General features: G+C 50.1%; 3 protein-coding genes across 3 annotated transcripts; 1 reads left to right on the forward strand and 2 right to left on the reverse strand.

The window, feature by feature from the left end:
• Positions 1 to 3,193: 3,193 nt before the first annotated feature.
• LOC112894335 (zinc finger protein ZAT12-like) lies at positions 3,194 to 4,175 on the reverse strand. The gene has a single exon (XM_025962002.1). The coding sequence runs from the start codon at positions 3,990 to 3,992 to the stop codon at positions 3,429 to 3,431; it is 564 nt and encodes a 187-aa protein (XP_025817787.1). The 5' UTR covers positions 3,993 to 4,175; the 3' UTR covers positions 3,194 to 3,428.
• Positions 4,176 to 7,526: 3,351 nt separating this feature from the next.
• On the reverse strand, positions 7,527 to 11,156 carry LOC112893831. The gene is made up of 4 exons (XM_025961334.1): positions 11,002 to 11,156; positions 9,160 to 9,304; positions 8,749 to 9,075; positions 7,527 to 8,380 (listed from the first exon to the last, which is right to left on the reverse strand). The coding sequence occupies exons 2-4, from the start codon at positions 9,301 to 9,303 to the stop codon at positions 7,739 to 7,741; spliced, it is 1,113 nt and encodes a 370-aa protein (XP_025817119.1). The 5' UTR covers position 9,304; positions 11,002 to 11,156; the 3' UTR covers positions 7,527 to 7,738.
• A 4,382-nt stretch (positions 11,157 to 15,538) lies between these two features.
• Positions 15,539 to 19,363, forward strand: LOC112894065 (protein ALP1-like). Its single transcript, XM_025961648.1, has 2 exons — positions 15,539 to 15,773; positions 18,100 to 19,363. The coding sequence occupies exons 1-2, from the start codon at positions 15,644 to 15,646 to the stop codon at positions 19,179 to 19,181; spliced, it is 1,212 nt and encodes a 403-aa protein (XP_025817433.1). The 5' UTR covers positions 15,539 to 15,643; the 3' UTR covers positions 19,182 to 19,363.
• The last annotated feature ends 351 nt before the right edge of the window (positions 19,364 to 19,714 follow it).

Genomic DNA, 19,714 nt, shown 5'->3' on the forward strand with positions numbered 1-19,714 from the left:
TGCTTGGGATAAAAGGTTAAGTTGTTGTTGTTGTTGTTGTGGATGAGAAGGATAATAGACCGCTTAATTGGAGCAGAATCAATATTATTGTTCCAATAATAGAGAGAGTTACAAGGCAGCTTGTGTTGCCGGCTTGTTGCAGAGGTGCGTCTGTCACTCCCACCGTCGATTAGAAAAGCAATGACTCTTTTTCGAAAAAAAATATTAACTTTCAATCTAGATTTGTGAACAGTTTAACCAATTACATTTGTCGACTGTCAATCTATCATGCGTGTTCATATGCTGTCAGAAATCTCGGAAGCAAAATTACAACACATGTGAAATCCTTCCAACCCGATCGCACAACAGTGGTGCATGCAGATGTATGTGTTGCATATGGTTTTAAATTGCCGGCTAAGATAATAAACGGTAGAGCAGCTGTTATGACGCTTAGCGGGTCACAGCCGGCTTTAGCGGGCTAAATACCATAGCCGGCTATAGCTGTTACTATAGCGGCTGTTTAAAACTTTTTGCAGTTGAATGCAGCTATGAATTGGACTTATGTTTATGACACAAGTTTGAAAATCAAAGCAAGGGATGATGCAGATTGATGTTCTGTAACTAAGTTTGTCCTAAATTTCTGCTGCTTAAAAGTTTGTCATCCTACCCTTCGGCTTTCAAAGCACTCGACGTGTGAAGTTCGCTGGCCGGCCGGGGCTCATCAATGGACGTGGTCGGAGATCGAGACGCTAGCGGAGGAGGAGGACGACAGCTCGCTGCAGTGGCCGTCGTCGTTTGCCGTCGCGCAAACGGGCCAGACAAGAGCGCGCCACCAGGCCTCCTTCGTGTTCGTGGATCAATTTTTTTTAACTGGCCTTTAAAAAAGGATCGGGCTGTAAATCTTGTATGTACAACATCACATATCAATCTAAATGTTCAGGCTGGCGTTTTGCTGGCCTTAGAAAAAAAACGAAAAGGATCGGATCTCTGCACATTTCAAGTGATGCTCAGTCCAGGTCCAGCGACTAGTGCGGCCCCGTTCGCCCTGCGCCGCGGTGAATGCTTCGTGCCACCGCAGCGCTGGAGGAGGCTCGCCGCTCGCGCCGGCCGGTGGCAGGGACGGGCGCGAGCAACGGATCCCCAGGCGTCGTCGCCGGTGTAGGCAAGAGGGCCGCCGGAGTTGCCCAGGACCGCCTTTCGAAAGTCGACGCGACGGCGCTGCCGCGGGCCCATCTCTGGACGAATTAGTGCCCCGGGCGGCGCTGCCGCTGGCAGTTACGGCACACGGCCTGGGGAGGCCCGCGCCGGCGGCGCGCCGCGACCTCGCCGGCCCTGTACATTTGCATTTTATTTTCAAATACCCCCTATTTGTATTATTTTCATATTACCCCTTAAATTTACATATAAACCCCTAATCGCGATCCGAATATTTTCATTTAGACCCTCACTATTTTCAAATAGACCCCTGGTCGTGGTCCGTTCCTCCGCCCGTCCGCCGTCGTCCTCCACGCCGGCAATACCAAACCCCGCCTCGGCCACCAATCCCTAGCTTCATCCCTAGCACCTTCCCCATAATCTCACCCCTCGCTGCAAGACTTGTGGGGCAGCGCGCGGTTCGCCGCAGTGCGGCACCCGGGCGGCGTGGAGCGAGGCGTCGGGTGGGCATGGCGGCAACCTCGATTGCGATTGCAGGTAGGGCCGCCGGCCGCCTCCGCGAAGTTGTAGAGCGGACAGCAGGTCTCCCAGCTTTCCTGCACGCCAGCCCGGGCCGTGCGTCTCTCCCTGAACCCATCTTCGTCCGCTGCCGCGTCCTACGGCGACCTCTTCGGCGCCCCCACCCCCACAACCTTTTCCTTCGATTACTCCACCATCCCCTCCTCCTCGGCAGCGGTGGCGAGGGCCAAGGCCGCGCTTTCGCCAGCCCCTGCGTTCGACGACGGCATCTTCGACGCGCTCCCCCTGGCTGCGTCCCACCAATTCGAGCTCCTCCGCCATTCCGCCGTGCGTACGACGATGTATTCTCGACCAGCACACACCGCGGGTGGTTGTGGAGGAGCCGAGGAGGAGGACTGGGTGGATCTTCCGGGGGTGGCGCGTGATGCTGCGTGTTTGATTGTGGAGGAGCGTTTGATTCAAGCATTGCGTGATGCTGTATTCTGTTATCCGCAAACGCAGTCATTGTTAGAAGATAGCCTGAATGATGTGAGATGGAGCAATTGTGAGAATTCGATGAGAACTCCATTTGCGAGGCAGTTACGAATTGACGTGCAGGCCATTGTCTAGAGATTGAGAATGGTGAGCACAGATCTGTTGGGTGCACTAGGCGAAGCAAGGGGGAAGCTATAGGAGGGGAAATTGCGCAAGCTGCAGAGCTGAGAGCTGTCGAGAAAGAATTCAGGCCAAAGACAATGCTGTTGCTGTTACTTAGTGAAAGGGTCTGGAAACTAGAGAAGCAAAGATGCTTTTGCAGCATGTGCAGCTCTGATACTAATGTTTAGGTCCTGGATATAATGTTTGGTGTTATGTTGGATGCAATGACTTGGTGTCCCTTAACAATGAAATGTCCTGGATGTAATGTTCAGTGACAATGAAATGGATGTCTTCTGTGCTGACAATCTGTTTTTTTTTTTTGAAAGGTAGCAGGAGTACCACTTGTCATTTAAGAAGGAAGCAAAGTAGTTTTACAGGAGGCTGTAAATTACATAAAAAAACGAAAAGACACACTCGAGAGAGATTACAGAAACAGAAACAATCTGATGAAGTTCACATATTTTCTTCATTCAGAGATGCATGATAAGAGCACAATACATTGAAGTTCAGCACATCGAAGTGGATGAATCAGGTTCACATAGTGGTCACATAAGTCACACTGAAGTTGAGCACACAAGTGCTTCCGACAAGTACCCAAGAAGCCCAGTATCTCTCGTGCAGTTCCTATCAAGAGTGGGCCGGAACAGATTGGACTTTACAGAACGTGAACGGCCCAATTTATCGCAGGTGATTAGACTTTTCGGCTTGGCCTGGAGATTTATCGCAGCTGTTTAATTAACACCCAGTGGCCCAATAATAAATTCCACAAAGAACATCAGGTCTTGCATGCCGCGTGCTAGTTTTCCCCGGAATGTTTTGGTTTCCCGTGAGGAATTTTGCATCATTTTCTAGGAACTGCATGAGAGATACTAATCGGAAACAACAATTTCTACTGAACCACTGATTTGCACAACAAGCTGTCGTCAGATAAGAAAGATATTGACAATTTAATTTACAACAAATGAATTGCAATCGACGAATAGCTTTACAAAGGAAACCCAACTAATGAAACAGAACCTAAGAAACGAAGCTACAGTTAATGAGGAATTCCTTGTCATGTCCAGGCTCCGAAAATTTAGAAACCACTCATGTATGCACACCATAGGATCACCATGCACATACACGCTGTGCACGCCACGCTATACAAGCAGGTTGAGCAGCTGCGGCTCCGAGCTGTGATCGGCTGATGGCTGTTGATCTTGGCCACCGTCGCTGCCGCCGCCGCCGTCGCCGTCCTCCAGCGGCGGGAAGTTGAGGTCCGGCATGGCCTGGTCCGGGTGCGCGGCGCCGTCGTCGTGCGCGGCCAGCGGCGCCTCGCCCCTGTGCCGGCGCATGTGCCCGCCGAGCGCCTGGCCCATGGAGAACTCGAGCCCGCAGACGGCGCACTCGTGCACCCGCGTCCTGTCCCTCTCGGCGCCCGCGGCCGCCGCGTCGCTGAGCATCCGCGCCTGCAGCCGCGTGTGGCTGGTGCGGTGCCCGCCGAGCGCCTGGAACGACGGGAAGCGCTTGCTGCACGTCTTGCACTCGAACACGCCCTCCGCCGCCATGGCCCTCCTGCTCGAGGCCGACGCCGGCGGCCTGCTGTCGCCGCCGCCCGACGCCGCCGGCTCCGGCGACGACGACAGCGAGAGCAGCGCGACGGCGTGCGCCCGGAGGCCCTCCATCTCCTTGCTCTCCTCTGCTTCGTGCCTCGTGAGCGTCATGGCGATCGATCCGACCCGATCGACAGACCAAACCGACCGACCTTTCCCACAAGCTTCGTTCTTCTCCTTATCAAACGAGCTAAAAAATTCCACCCTCACGCGCACGTACGTGTTGATTGCTATATAAACCGGGGCGGCGCCGTGCGTGCGCGCTGACGAGAGGGAGCTTGTGTGCGTGACTGGACAGGGGCATGTGTGATGGAAGAGGCGTTCACGTCAGGGCTTTAGTGGTGGAGGTGCGCGTGCGAACTGGCCGCCCCGAGCCAGCCACCACCGCGACGCGACGATGGGATCGATCGGAGCTTGGACGCGAAGGAACGTGACGCGGTCGCACTCGTGCGTCTCACACTTGGTCACCCCCGTGGCGCCTCGGATGAGAACGCGCGGTTAGGCTAGGCACGTAGCGAGAGGTTGCGTGCTCTCTTCGCCGCGCGTCCAGAAGCTAGCTAGCTTTTCGGTAGATGGCTCATCGATCTATCCTGGCCATGGCGGCGTCGCAGGAACCTCGAGTCCTCGATCCTACCTACAAGCGTGAATCCATCGGCTGCAGTCTGGACCCACTGGTTTGATCTTTTGTGCACTTTCCAGTGGCCGCTTCCAGCGAAGTGCAGGATGAAACTGCAGCGTGTCTTTACACACGCAAAGGAAAAGGTCACCTTGGCGATCCCGTTCGGAGGACACATCACTCGGCGTTCGCGTATGGGTGATCGGTTAGTTAGAGTACCTGTTCATCGTCGGCCAACTTGCTTGTGTCATTGTGTCTACGCAGTACTTGGCTTGCTTGCTATTATTTTCTTTGAAAAAGATACACTTATTGCTTGGCTTGTACATGTATATATGTACATGCCTTGACTATTTATTCCGTGACTGTACGTGCATATCTTGACGAATCGAAAGTGCGGTGACCATTTCTTCACGGCAGAAGAAGACGGCGCTGTGCGCGCGCTGGCTGGTAGCTTGGGCCGGCGGCCGAACCGCACGCTGCTCGATCCGCCGGCGTTTACCAGAACACACCCCATAGTTTTGTGCGCGGCTGGCGAGGTGACCACGTCGGCCGCTGCGGCCGGCCGCGAGTCCACACGGCGGCGGCGGACGTAAGGTGTGATGCACGGCTGCGCGAAGCGTGCGAGCCGACGAGCCGTCACTTCGCCTGCGCGGCACAGACGACATATTTTTTTTAAAAAAAAAGAACCCGACGCGGAATCATTTTCCTCTCCGTTTCGTGACGTTTCGCTGGGTCACCGTGCCCGTGCGCTTTTCTTGGGCCGGAAGCGGAGCGCGATCGAGTCCCCGGAACCGATTTCTTGGAGTGTTCTCTCGCTCGCTCGCTTGTCCGAGAGGTTGGTCATGGTCAGGATATGTTCAGAAAAGCAGGCAACGGATCTGGAACTGGAAGAGAGGTAGCTAGCTAGCCACTGGTACAAGTCAGCTTGGGCCTTTCAATTCATCCATCCAGTTTCCTTTTAAAAAAAAAATCATCCATCCAGTAGCTTTGATGTGGATGGCCACGTCGCCGTGCTGAGGCGAAGGCTACATCAACACGCGCCTGACGCAGACGATTGGCCAGCGTGGTGGAACTGGTAGTGCTGGTAGTGACTAGTGACATGGTACATGCTTGGCAAGTGTAGCTGATGGAGTAGTTGGCTGCCCTCTCTGCATTGCTGTCGTGGCGATTACTAACTAGATCAAGTATACCGTCACATCGAGGGGGAATAATTCAAGGAGGGAGCGAAAGTAAAAGCCTAACACTTTGACATGCGAGCAGATTTGACCTGCAACATTTTCAAGGATTCTTTTTACATGTGTTACGTGTTCCAAAAGGCACAGAGAAGGTACATGATGGCAGCGGGAAAACAAAGCGCCAGGAGTAGAAATTTCGCCGGGTTTGTGCACATCCGGGCCACGGGTTTAACGGTTCTAATCTCATGTGCTGATTCTGACAGCAGCGCCCCCCCCCCCCAGCAGCCCAGCGTGTGATCGCCGATGGGTTCAACGTTCTGCACGGGAGAAATGGAAAACCGGGTAGGGATTCAAAAGCACTGCTGGCAGCAGGAGGAAGAACGTCGATCTCTCGTCATTTTCTATTGTCCATGGCTTCATGCTTTCTTTGAACGCCGCCTTTTCTCGAGAGGGTTACACATGTTGACCATCTAGTTTCAGATCATTCAGAATCTTTCTCACAGAGGAATCCGGATCGTTCAGATGGACGACGGACTAGGCCTCAAGAAGACGCGTTAACGGCGGGGGCCGTCTGTCTGGAGGCCCACAAGATAGTTCGCGTGCCGGGCCCTTTTTGGGACATGGACCTGGTGCTGGTGGTAGCGGAATGTGCTTTGGCAATGTCGCCAGCATCATCCAAGTCTTCCGGAGAACAATTGACCGAAACCGAAAGGATACCATGCTGCCGGTTGCCATCTGGTGGAGGGAGCAGCCGAGACGAGGAGGAATGTGCAGGACTCGGGACGAAGGAGGGTCGGATCCATCCACTTACAGTCAAGCCGGTGCACGGGAAGAAGAACAAAAACTGCTGGAAATTCATTGATTTTTGACCGGAAAAACGTGAGCCTTCCACGCCGGAACCGGCTCCGCCCGAGCCGTCCGGTCCGTTCCACAGGTGGGTGGTCCAGCGCCAGCACTCCGGCACCACGTTTCTGCGGCCTGTGCGGCCAGATTTCTGCTCGCTGAACGCAATTGGGATGGTTGCCATCCGCATCGTTGGAGGCGGGTGATATCTGCAGTGGAGGCTCAGCTCGGGTGCCAGTTCCAGAGAGCCTTCGTTCCTAGTTCGCACAAAAGGTTACTGGTCGCAACAACGTCCTCTTCAGCTCTTGAGCAATTTGTTATCTCTGCACGTGTACAGTGTCTGATGTTGGATTGCGTTTAGCGTGGTTCAGGTTGGCAGAAAGCAAAGGGTGAACGAACTTGTGAATTGTCATTACCCATTAGCTAGCCCCCTATTCGCTAGCTCACAATAATGCAGCTCGAGGAAACATTCAGAGCAGACCAAACAGACTGAACGAGCTTCCGAAGCAAAACGAGGACCTGCAGAAGAAAAAGGCGCGGCCACTACGAGACTCTGCGAATCGTCTCCAACACCAACAGTCCAACACGGCAACACTTCACAAAGCCGTTAACCTGTCTTACCCGTTCCTCTGTACTAATAGCAATAGACTTGATCACTTAAAGATGTCCCAGATTACAGACAGCAAATTCAGAAGGGCGGCAGAATTACAGTGCCGGCCTGAGTGTACCATTCTTTGCATGTTGCTAAAGGTATCTCAAGTTTGACATAAACCAGTGCCGGCAGGCAAATGGTCAGGGATTACATTTACTTCCCACACATGATAAAGTTTATCATTTCAGGGCTAATTCAGTGGCGGAAACGAAACGCCACATTTCATAATTCCAACATTTCAACTGATCAAATGGTAGCTGATGACTTGAACTGCCCCCTGGCACCGGACAGCAGACAAGCAAGACGACACAAAGCTCAGAGAACAACTCCCAAAACTTTTCTTTAATCATACACTATAATTTTTAAGTAGAAATATAGCAGCATCAAATTACAGATGCGTGCATAAGCCCATACCATAACAACACAGCAAACTGTGGTACCATTTATTCCACTTGTCTCGCCCCATGGACAGCTCAGTTTTCAGGGACAAACATGGCAATTACATGACACTATAAGATAAAGTAGTTCAGGCATTCTGCAGGGACTTGCGTGAATTACATGGGCAACACAATCAGAAGCACATGCTAGGGGTTGGCGCAGATGCACGCCTAGCAGCTGGGTCCGCCATCTTCGTTGCGAGGGGATCCCATGCCTTGCCCTCGGTGTTGCTGCAATTCCCATTCTTGTTTGGATACATGGCAGCAGTTGTCGTAGAATCAACAGCACCCTTTGCAGCCAGATTCCTCAGACGGATGCGCTCAGCCCTTGACCCAATAGTCTGGCCAACAATGGAGGCTGCTATGGTGAATACCATCGCAGTCCTGGGCATCACAACAGACTTCCTCAGCATTGCAAGGAATGGAACAGCAGCATGGACAGCTGCAAACCACTGAGGAGAGAACTTCTTGGTGTGCTCCCGCCACACCCCAAGAGGGATGTTTGCCGCCATTCCCAGAAGTGCAATGGCTACCATCTTCGAGGGCAGGGGCTGCGGTCGCAGGGATTTCACAAGTGCGGTTCGTGCAAGGGCGGCTCGGACAGCAACCACAGCAGGTGGACACTTCAGCTTCATACCAGCTGGTGGCTGTAAAGCCTTGGCAACAAGGGGCAAAACACCACTCATTGCCCGGTAAGACCGCGCAAGTGGACACTGGCCATTTTCCAACCATTCATCGCTGAATGCCTCGTGCGATGGTGGGTTGACTCCCTTTTGCTGAAAAGAACCAACGAAAGAGAATGATAACACTGATAGATATACTAAAGCAAGCAGAATGAGACAGTTCTGGTTTCTGATCAACAACACTAGCCCTTGGATATAGCCATGTAATGAATAGCTAGGAAATATTACTTTGGATGAAATGTAGAGCAAGTGACATTATATATTTGAGCCTTGGGTTGATTAGGATATAGCCATGTAATGAATGGTTAGGAAATGTTCTGACTTCGGACGAAATCTAGAATAAGTGATATTACATATTGGGCCTCAGGTTGATATTACGATGGAAAGAATAGAAAAGTGTAACATATTATCTGATGCAAATGAAATGAGACATATAATATAAAAAAAGCGTCAGAACAAACTTTCATGGAAGACTGATCTGGGGTCTTGGGCTTCTTGTGGGACTGATCTAGATTGTTGGGTTTCTTGTTCTGCCTTTTGCCCTTGCCGTTGAAAAAGCCAAAACCAAATGGTCCAAATGCTGATAGACTTATTGTGGCTGCTCTAGCAGCCAAGGGATTAAATGGCAGAGCAGGTTCAGTCTTCACATTAATGCTCTCATTGTGGTTTTCATCAGGTACATATGATCTTTCTGAAAGGGGAACTATTCCGTCTCGGCCATGGAAAAGCTTGAATGCTGACTCAAAGCCTGGTCCATCCTCAAAAATTGGACCCTTGCCTCCTCGGGCCTGCACAGTACCATATATTGTCAAGGAACTGACAAACTCCATTAATCACTGCTAGTACAAAAGGTCATAGGAAGCAGATCTTACAGCTACTGGCAAAGCAGAAGTAAATGATAAGGTTGTAGCTCCGTTGATGTTTCTAAGGAATGGGCATCTCTCAACATCTGGGTGGCCAAAAAGGTTCTGTGATGATGCTGATTCACTGAGAAAGCTGCCGAAAAACATTTCCATCCTGACAACCACAAAATCAGATGAGCATTAGCAACATAGCAGGATGTATTTGAGCTAGGATGACGAACATCAAAACTAATATACACATAGGTGATACTAGGAGTAGTTGAATCGTTAACAGAATCATAATTGAGAGGTGAGCGCCAGGGAAATAACATGCATGATTAAACAAACATTTTGCCGCCTGATAATTGAAAGAACTCAGACAACTTCCTGACACACATACAAATGAAACATGTAGGCATGTTACATGCAAGAAGTGCACAGTAGTTTTACTCTATAGACATCAGAAAAGGAAATGCAGAGGCCCTTGTTTTATTATTAAGTGTGATTCTGTAGTCTCTTATAGGAAGTATTATATTTTTTTTGGATAACACGAGACATATAAAATATAACCACATGTGTGGCCATATACAGCAAGCAATGTCCTAGGAACACTTGTTCATATGCATGCTAGATGATGCGAGTAGTCATGTTTAGGTGTACTAAATACGGCGTTAATAACTTATTACTCCTTATATAACTGGATTTAAAACATAACTGGATTTAAAGGTTACTAGGTAGAGATGGACACACAGCACATATGCCTTTTTATGCATATAAAGCAAACTGTTAAGATAAACAGACATCCTATTTAAACATTGCAATGCCATTCTGTAGACATGTTATTGCGGTACGACTTGAACGTTGCAATGCAATTCCGTGCATGCTACTATTATCTGCTGACAAATGCAGCACCACCATCAAGAACCCTAGAGTTGTTTGTTACTGTGAAGTGAATACAGGCTGCCGTCAACAGAACTAATAAGACTAAGGCCCTGGAGTAACAGTTTGTGAAGGCCCTAGTGTTACCATATGATATGGGATTTGATGTACGCTTTAGGCATGATCAGCGCCAAAGAGTAACCATAGATTGATTACCTATTTTAGTTTCATATGTAAGATTGTCACTCCTACATCGGTACAAGTTTTTTCAAGTCCACGCAAAATACATGCGCTCCTGCAAAGGAGTTCTATACAGATTTTGCACTGATATATTTGCTGTATCCTTGTGGTGCTTCTACCTGGGTAATGCACTCTTCACCTCTCCTATCTAGTTTACCCCTAATCTGTTGACCCTCATCAATTTTGCAGCAAGAGAAATCCTTAATGACCATTTCCCACACGGTCAGCACGGTTCCTGACAAATCAGGAGCTCGAAGCCTAGAATCCCCAGGCTGAATATGACAACCTCGCACAACAGGTTACCTTTAGCGTCGTGCGAGGGGAACAAGGCATGCCATTGTCCAACATCGATTGGGCAACTACGCAATCGCATAGCTAACCCCATCCCACATGCTCCCAAGTGCCAACCCGGAGGGAACCAGATCCCTGAGTTGCCTAAATCTCGCGAGCCAGCACCCAACGAATTGGCAGTTTGGCACGAACAAGCAACCAGATCTGCCCGCGCGAAACCGAGACAATCGCACCCCGCTCACACCAATTACGACAACCGGTCCGACCCAATCGCCCCCAGATCATATCAATTCAAGCCTACTGGTTCCCCAATCCCCACGGATCCATCAATCAAGGAAACCGCCCGCCACGAGGACCTCCTTCATCGTGGCGAATCGCGGGGGAAGAGGTCGAATTCACAGCGACGAGAGGAGCTAGGAGCCGAAGGGAGATCGAAGAAGGGGGCGTGTGGAGGGCAGATACCTCGCCGAGTTCCTGGAGAGCCAGAAGTCCGACCTGCTGAGGGAGACGAATGCGGACGGGATCACGGGAGGAAGAGGGGAGCGAAGGAGTGCTGTCCTGTGGTCAGCACGGCACGAACGGTGCGGGGTGTCGCGCGGCCGGCACACCACTCCGCTCCACGCGACGTGACGGCGACGCGTCCACGCCGCCGCCTCACGCCCCCACCTACCGTGAGAGTGTTGCGGTGCCCGGGCTGGGCTGGGCTTGTCAGCGTCAGTAAAACGGGCTACATGGGCCTGGCCTTCCCAACACCGACGCGGATCTAGGCTTTCTTCTTTGCGCGCGGCGCGGAGGAGCCCAAGACACGACGGGGAATGATGACGAACGCCGATGGCGTGAGTGGGTCAAGGTTTCCTTGCGTCGGCCGTGGGCCCGTGGACCGTGGCTGCTTGCCTTCGTGCGCTTTCATGGGACCAGAGGCGGGACTTAAGACTATCTCCAGCGATATTCTGTAAATGTCATCCCCTCCTTTTTCCCCTCCTTTTTCCTCCATATGAACTTCATTCTCTATACCAAACTTAACTCCAACAACATCCTTTATTTCCATCTTCTATACCCCACAATCTTAATTTTCTATCCTTTCTTCCAACTTTCCTTTCCCCTGCCGCAACGCCGAACGGCACCATCGCCGCCTCCCGCTCCCCGGCGTGCCGCCCGCGCGAGCCGGCACCCGCCTCCCGCGCCCCGCAGCGCCGCCCGCGCGCCCCACCTCCCGCGGCCCGCCGCCCCTCCCGCGCCCCACCGCCCCGCGCGCGGGAGCCGCCTCGCGTGCCCAGCCAGCCGTCCCGCCTGCGCGAGCCGCCTCCCGCGCGGAATCGGTGGTCCTCTCGCGGCCCGGTGGCCCGCCCGCGCAAGCTGCCTCCCTCGTCGTGCGCTGCTCGGGCGCCCATTGCTCCCGGCGCCCCTCCTCCCGCACTGCTCGGCTGCTGCTGCCCATCGTCCCGCGCTTCTCGGCCTGGTGCCGCCCCTCCTCCCGCACTATGGACTTCGAGGACTGGTTACAGCAAACAGAGATGGAGCAAGATGAACATCAGCGACAAATGGAGATGGAGCTAGATGATCTGGAGGACTTCACCCTCCTGACGATGTCCATGGGGGTCCCCAGGTGCCTCGCGAAAGGGTGCCTCGCCAAATCGTGCCTCGTGATCACCATGAAGGATACCGTCGGATATGGGCAGACTACTTCGCTCCCCAGCTGGTGTATGGCGACCGGCTGTTTCGACAACGGTGCGTCGCATGCATGTGTAACATAATGTGTCTGCGGTTTCGAGGAAGACGGGATGTCGGCGGATCTGGAGATGAACCGCGGTCGAGGGCGTGCCGACCGCCGCCTCTTTCGTCTCCCTTCGCTGCTGCCCCCTCCTTTTTGCAGATGACGGCCGAGAGTCCCTCTCGCCTTCCCCTCGGCCGGCCCCGAAGGAGGAACTGTCGCACTCCTCCAGATCCGCCGCGCGCCAGATTCGAGCCGGTCCCGGCCCCAATGTACGAAGTTCGACCGCAGCGGCACCGGCAAGGTCCTCCTCCGCCGGGGACCCGATGCACCAGGGACCCTGCTCGGCTACTTCCTCCTACGCCCGCGCGGAATCAGCTTGTGAAGATGCGAGCGTGGGCGATCGGGATGGAGGACGCCGGCCGGGACTTCCTTCTCCCTGTGCGCAGGCCCGAGCCGCCCCCCGGCGGCCCTCGAGCGCAACGCCGCTGCCGACCGAGACGCGTCCGCCGCTCCTGCGCCTCTCGCCGATCTGACCCCGCCGCCCCTCTTCCAGATCTACTCGCCCGCCAAGCCCCGCCGCACCCGGCAGGCCCTCCCCCACCGGCGACCCAACGGCGGCCGTCGCTTTCCCCTCCCCGGCAGTTTCCTCCCGCGCCTGCGCGGAAGGGGCTGGTGGAGATGCGCCGGAGGGCGATCGGGATGGAGGACGCCGGTCGTGCCTTCCTCTGTGCGGGACGCAGAGCTCGTCCTCCATTTTACCGCACGCGATAGAGGGCACCGCTGGAACATTACAGGAGCAACAGTATCATCCATAATAGAGAACAGAACGTTTTACAGGACATCGCTGGAGATAGCCTCCGTGTTGTGCTGGTACAGTAAATCTTTTACCAGATTTAAGCAAAGCTCACGGCACATCTTCGTACTATGCTGGTCTAAACACGGTCCTCCAAATACTTACTTATGACTTACATACTCGATGTTATAGTAAGATATGGTCACGACTAACCCACCATGCATATACGTTGCTACTACTACTAACAATGTGAGGAACAAAAATATGCTTTATTAATCTTATTTTACATTAGTACATTGCATATGGAAGGCAATATATCTCAACTAAAAAATACATAGACCATCTATAGTAAGAAAATTACGTGATTTTTTTGAATGAATCTTTTTTTCCACGGCGACTATTAATTAGAAAGCAATATTAACTATCATAATAAAATAAGAGATGCGCGTGGGCAGATGAGTTATTTTCGTGCTGTCCCAACCCAAGCATGGTCCAAAATACGAGTCATGCCATATGATCTATCGTGCTAAAATTCTAAGTACGGTACGGCTCTCGTGTTTATATCATACTCGCACGGTCCAAAATTTTACTTGCCGTACCGTGCTAAAAGATCGTGTTATAGTCTATCCAAATAGGCCCAAGTGCCAGCTCTACGTGGGACGGAGACTCTACTGACTAGTTCGGTAGGGGAAATAAAAAATATAGTTCAGTAGTTCAGGAGTCACAGTACTGACTGAACGGGTCAAATCAGAGACGTTCTGTTTCAGGCTCTACTCTTGCCAACAACAATAACGGAGGGAGGCCTGGGGTTTCTTCGTTTTCTCCCCTCTGAAGTTTGGACCCGTCACATAAAAAAGAATCTTACTATTTAGAAATATTAAATAAAATCTGTTTATAAAACTTTTTGCATAGATGGGTGCTAATTCGCGAGATAAATTTAATGAGCCTAATTAATCCATAATTTGCCACAATGATGCTACAGTAATCATCTGCTAATCATGAACTAATATACCTCATTAGATTCATCTCGCAAATTAGCGCTGGGTTCTGCAATTAGTTTTGTAATTAGACTTTATTTAATACTTCTAAATGACAAGATTCTCTTTGATGTGACATCTCTAAACTTTAGACGCTGGGAAACGAACACACCCTTGGACTAATTAAGTATAGATGGCATAAATAATGTGGGCTAGTGAAATAGTGAATAAATATCACGTAGTACACCGATGTATAGCAACAAGCAACATCATCCTCTTTTATAGACAGATCCTAATTCTATCCAAACTAAAGCTTCCAACTTCGGCTGATTTCCTGCAGTAAATTCCCAATGATTCCGCGCAAAAATCATGTCTTAGATTGAGCACTGGGCCACTAATGAGATTACTTTTTCAATTAAGGAAACACAATTACCTTGTAAGCACAGTCCACAATTTCATCATCGTGTACCCTACGAGAAACACCAATTCTTCTAAGCAGATAAATTCCCTCGTGTCACACTGCTACCATCAACCTCTCCAACTTCACGTTGACCCACTATAGGTAGTGGGCTAGTCGGCATCAACATGCTGTATCTGTACATACTCTCTCCATTCTGGTATCGAAGGACTCAAAATTTATACCCAAATACAAAGCATTCTGGAGTATTTTGGAAAGCCACAAAATCAGCAAAATAACAATTAAATAAGGCATTAAATAGAGGTACACGTGACATTTCCTCATCTCTTTAATCTGTCATAAAAATGTTAGGATATATTATAGGACGGAGGGAGTATTCGATACATCATACCTCACAGGTGAAGCATGATTTTTTTTCTTTTCAAATGTTTATGTCGTACAAAATATTGATACAGTCACAAAAAGATCAGTGCACCATAAAAACCATGTAAGTTTGTACAGCACCACCAACACCAATCAATTTATCATGCAAGACCAATCTTGCGGTGGAGCACTTGTTCTACACACCAAAAAATAATATTTTTTACTATTCAGAACCTACGTGTTCTTAAAAAATATATAGATAAAAAGATAAATGCAAGGCCATCCTAATGCCCGAAAACTAAACGAAAAATTAGAGCAGTAGCGGTGAACCGGGTGACCAAAAGTGGCGATGATATGGAAATTGGTTGCTTTCCTTAAGTTACAAAGAACACGAGAACTTTCTCTCCTTTCTACAAAACGAAATAAAGGTAGGCCATAGATGGATACAATAATAGCCATTCCCTTAACCTAACCCAAGAAGACTGTTCCCAAGCACACCTTGCCTTAGCAAGACCCTCCTTGCATCCAATGCCATCGTCTCGCATGCCCCACACACAAAACACACACAGCAAAAGGGTCACAGGCACACGGAAGGAAACTGAATCTGAAGCAGAGACATGGGCTGTTGACATGGCACATGAGAATGGCCTTCCTGCATGCCAGTGAGCAATAGGAGTAGGAGCACTGCATAACAACAGGCGACGGCGGAACTACTTGTACCGCAACTCTGTTAGAGGCACTAAACACCAGGGCCTTTTCAAGGCCGTCATTTGGGGGGTTGCAGGCTGCTGCTCTGGGAGCCTGCCTCCTCTCTTGATCCCTCCGGCGTCGCGCTCGTCATGGCACCGCTGAGGGGGGCGAGCCGGAGGAAGCGCAAGCCCGAGCGGGCCTTGCCGGCGCAGGAGCCGCCGGTGCCGCAGCCCCTCGCCGGCGACTGGTGGGACGCCTTCTCCCGCAGGCTTGCAGCAGGTACGCACACGCACCCATGTGCCACCGTGTGCTCTCTGTCCCTAGCCATGCGCCCCCGCGCCTCGTTTCCTGGGACGCTGCGACCTCGCAGCCACGGCCCCAGGAAATGCGTGCTAACCTCTCGCGTTTAGGATTGTTCGTGGACCGGTTCCGCGGCGCTAGATCAGGAGGGCCGTCGCTGAATTTGCAGTGCTCGTATGGCGTGCGCGTCCGGCGCGCTGCTTAAAACGCTCTGGCCGTGCTCCTTAATCTGGACGGTTAGCGTAATGAATCTGCTGTTCGCTCGCGGTTATTGGAGCTGGTGGGCATCAGGCTTGCGCGGTGTGCAGAGGCAAGCAACCACCGGGATGGGTGTTCCAGCCTGAGGCATACGGGGTGTGTGCGATGAGTGTTGCTTTGAGGGCCTGGACACCAACAGCCTGTCAATGCAACAGGTCTGATGGCATCGATGGAGCAGCGTGTGTTTGGGAGCACAATGAATTTTGCCATGTGAGGGTTTGTTGCCTCGTCATGTCCATTCCAGATCTGCAAAAACTGAGTGCAGTGGTGTTTAGGCGTTTTGGGTTTGACTGATGGCATTGTTCTGCCCATTGTGACTAAACCATCCAAAATCTTTTGCTTGACTGTTGATGTCAACATGTATGGATGCTAAGGGTTCTTTCTTCTTCTTTTTTTGTCTTGATGAACCGAAAACTTTCGAACAAGGGAGGAAGTGGAACCTGAATAAACACTAGCTCTTCTTCAGGCCGGCAAAGAATGATGAAACTTAATTAGTGAAGAATAGCTAGCTATTAATCGGATATATGATAGTTTCCCCCAATCCTACAGTCGATTTTTATCTGGGTGTCGTGTATTCAAGCTTACCTGGTTATATGATTAATTATTCCTGCAATTTGGGTTGCTACTATATTTTAACTAAATAATTTGAAGATGATTCCTGTGGCAGTGTTGCCTCTCTAAACTTCATTAAACGAGTTTAGTGATGCAGTGCTAGCTCAATGAGCTTACAGAACATACTGGATGAACTTACATTTTCATTACTCTCATTTATATTTATACAGTTGACCTTAAAATTTGATGGATCATCCTAGCAGTATTTAGATTTATCAAACAATCTCCAGATGATGTGTATGTCAGATGTCAGTGTCTGCTGGTTGTAGCTTCCCAAAAGATGTTTCGCCTAAACACACTGTAGATTTAGAGTTTTAACGCATACTGTATATGCCTACAGTAACTCAGCAAGCTATAATTTGATCATGTAAGAGTTAGGAACAGATAGTGATCTTGGTTGGTCTAGCTTTGATACGAAGGATCATCCATTTTGATTAATCTATCTCTCCATATAGAGAGTATAAATTGCAGATGTCTATGGGTTGGGCCTCCCAAGAGAGAAACGATACTGTAGGTGGCCACAGTATTTAGCTAACTGTATTTTGGTCAGACCTATTGCAGAGTCCTTAGAATATGGATTTTAGACTTTCTCTAGTCCTAGGAGTGTTCTGTCTGCAATCACCTTCTATTGTTATAAATTAGTTGAATTACCGGGAAGCATTTGTGCTGACAATAAGCTGAATGGTGATATTATCAGTCTCAAGTCACTGCAAGATACTCCCTCCATCCCAAAAAACAAGTCACTCTAGGATTTAAAATTTGTCTCAAAAAACAAGTCATCTTACCCTATTTAGAAAGTGCATGTGCATGCAAGAATCAATTAGTGCCAAATATGGGTAATAAATAGGGGCAAATATGGTCATTTTACCTTCTTTTTAATTTGTCTAGAATTCCTAGGATGACTTGTTTTTTGGGACGGAGGGAGTACAGTTGAGTAACCTGTTCAAACTCTGATGCAGACCCAGGCATCAAGTAAGATTTAGTCAGATGGTCACATGAAGGGTTAAAGCTACTTAGCTATGTATTTATAACTGCACAGTGTGTTTTCAACCGACAAAATTTCTACGGAACTGTGACTTTAGTATCTTGTGCAATCATATGTAGAACCTGTTTCTGTTATCCTGAAAAAAACATCTTAACCTCTTCTGCAAATGATGGAAATCGTTCATTCGACTTGTCTATCAGCTGGGCACTATTGCCCGTGTACTGCTTTATCTTGATTTCCTGCCATCTTCTAAAATATTAATATTTTAGATTTTAACTCATTGTAAAGTCTCACGCATCTTCCTCTTTTCTCTAAAACTATGCAGAGCATAAGTTTTAATCCTTCAGATTTTAACCTTTCATGTCTTTTGCATGGTGTCTTGTACAATACTTTTCATTGCGATTAAGATAACGGTATCTCTACTTATGATTGAATCTGATGCCTTTACAGGACAACCTTCCAAAGAATGCGTAAACTTTGAGGCTGCCTTTAAGATGTCGAGGAAGACCTTTGACTACCTTTGCTCTCTGATCAAAGGGGATTTCACGAGGAAGACACAAAGTTTCAGGAATTTCAGATTTGGGGACAAGGTGATTCTAGGTGTGGAGGATCAAGTTGCTGTTGCTCTGCTAAGGCTGACCACTGGTGAATCACTTCTGAGCATAGGAACACGCTTTGGGATGAACCACTCAGCCATCTCCAACATCACTTGGAAGTTCATCGAGTGCTTGGAGGAGCGCGCCACTTGTCATCTGAAGTGGCCTGATCCTGAGGAGATGGCAACCATTAAAGCAAAGTTTGAAAAAAAACAGGGTCTCCCCAACTGCTGTGGCGCTATAGACACATCACACATCCTTATGTGCTCTTCAGCTCAGCCTAACAGCAATGTCTGGCTGGACGGCGAGAACAAGAACAGCATGGTCCTGCAGACTGTTGTTGACCCTGACATGCGATTCAGAGACGTCGTCAGTGGCTGGCCTGGGAGCTTGGACGACTCGTGCATCCTGCGCACCTCGGGCTTCTACAGACTCTGCCAGAAAGGATCAAGGCTGACCGGGCAAATGGAGCTTCCTGGAGAATCAGCAGGGTCAGTGGTCAGAGAATACGTTGTTGGTGATCCCAGCTATCCTCTCCTTCCATGGCTGATGACTCCATACCAAGACCATTGCCTATCTTCAGAGAAAGTGGAATTCAACAAGCGTCACGCCGCGATGAGAATGGTGGTGCAAGGTGCCCTGGCCAATCTGAAGGAACGGTGGCAGGTCCTCAAGGGAGAGCTGTGGAGGCCGGACAAGCACCGGCTGCCAAGGATCATCTACGCTTGCTGCTTGCTAACTAACATCATGATCGACCTTGAAGATGCCGTGAGGGATGGGATGCCGGCATCGCACAACCACGACGAGGGCTACAGGCAGCAGATCAGCAGCGTGATGGAGGACGACGCGGTCATGCAGAGAGACCTGCTGAGCCGGTACGTCAGTAGAGTCGGCAGCAGATGCCTAAGTGGTCCCGTCCCTTCAGTTCCTTGCTAATACGAAACGAAGCATACCATCAGGATTACAGTAGCAGTGCGGATTTTCTTAGTTTTGGGTATGATTGATTCTGGGCATTGGTAGACTGGAATAGTGAAATTAGTGAACAAGAAATGTCTTTAAGCTCGTGAATCCTGCTATAATAGTATATTTTTCTACATGTCTGAGCAGAGACATGTCTACCGGACAGAATTTGCAGCTTCTCGATTGCGCTACGCCACGAGAGCACGAGACCTTCTTGCTTCTCCGCCTCCCCCTCCCTCTCCGGTCACGATCTCACCGTGGCGGGTCTCGTCACCATGAGCCAGTTCCAGCTCTCGCCGGTAACAACCCTGCTCGAAACGCCTCCGGTCGCATCAATCCGATCGCCATTGAGGGCATTGTGTTCGTGTTGCGAAAAAAAAAATGAAAATCTCCGTGGACTTTTCAGTCAGCTAAAGATGGTCATCTTGATCGAGTTTGCTAATTCGCCGAAACCTTCGTCGTCGTCACTGTCCATTGGCCATCGTCCACAATCTTCGGCGTGACAAGTT

This window comes from Panicum hallii, chromosome 5 (genome assembly GCF_002211085.1).
Source record: "Panicum hallii strain FIL2 chromosome 5, PHallii_v3.1, whole genome shotgun sequence".
Classification (NCBI taxonomy): Eukaryota; Viridiplantae; Streptophyta; class Magnoliopsida; order Poales; family Poaceae; genus Panicum; species Panicum hallii.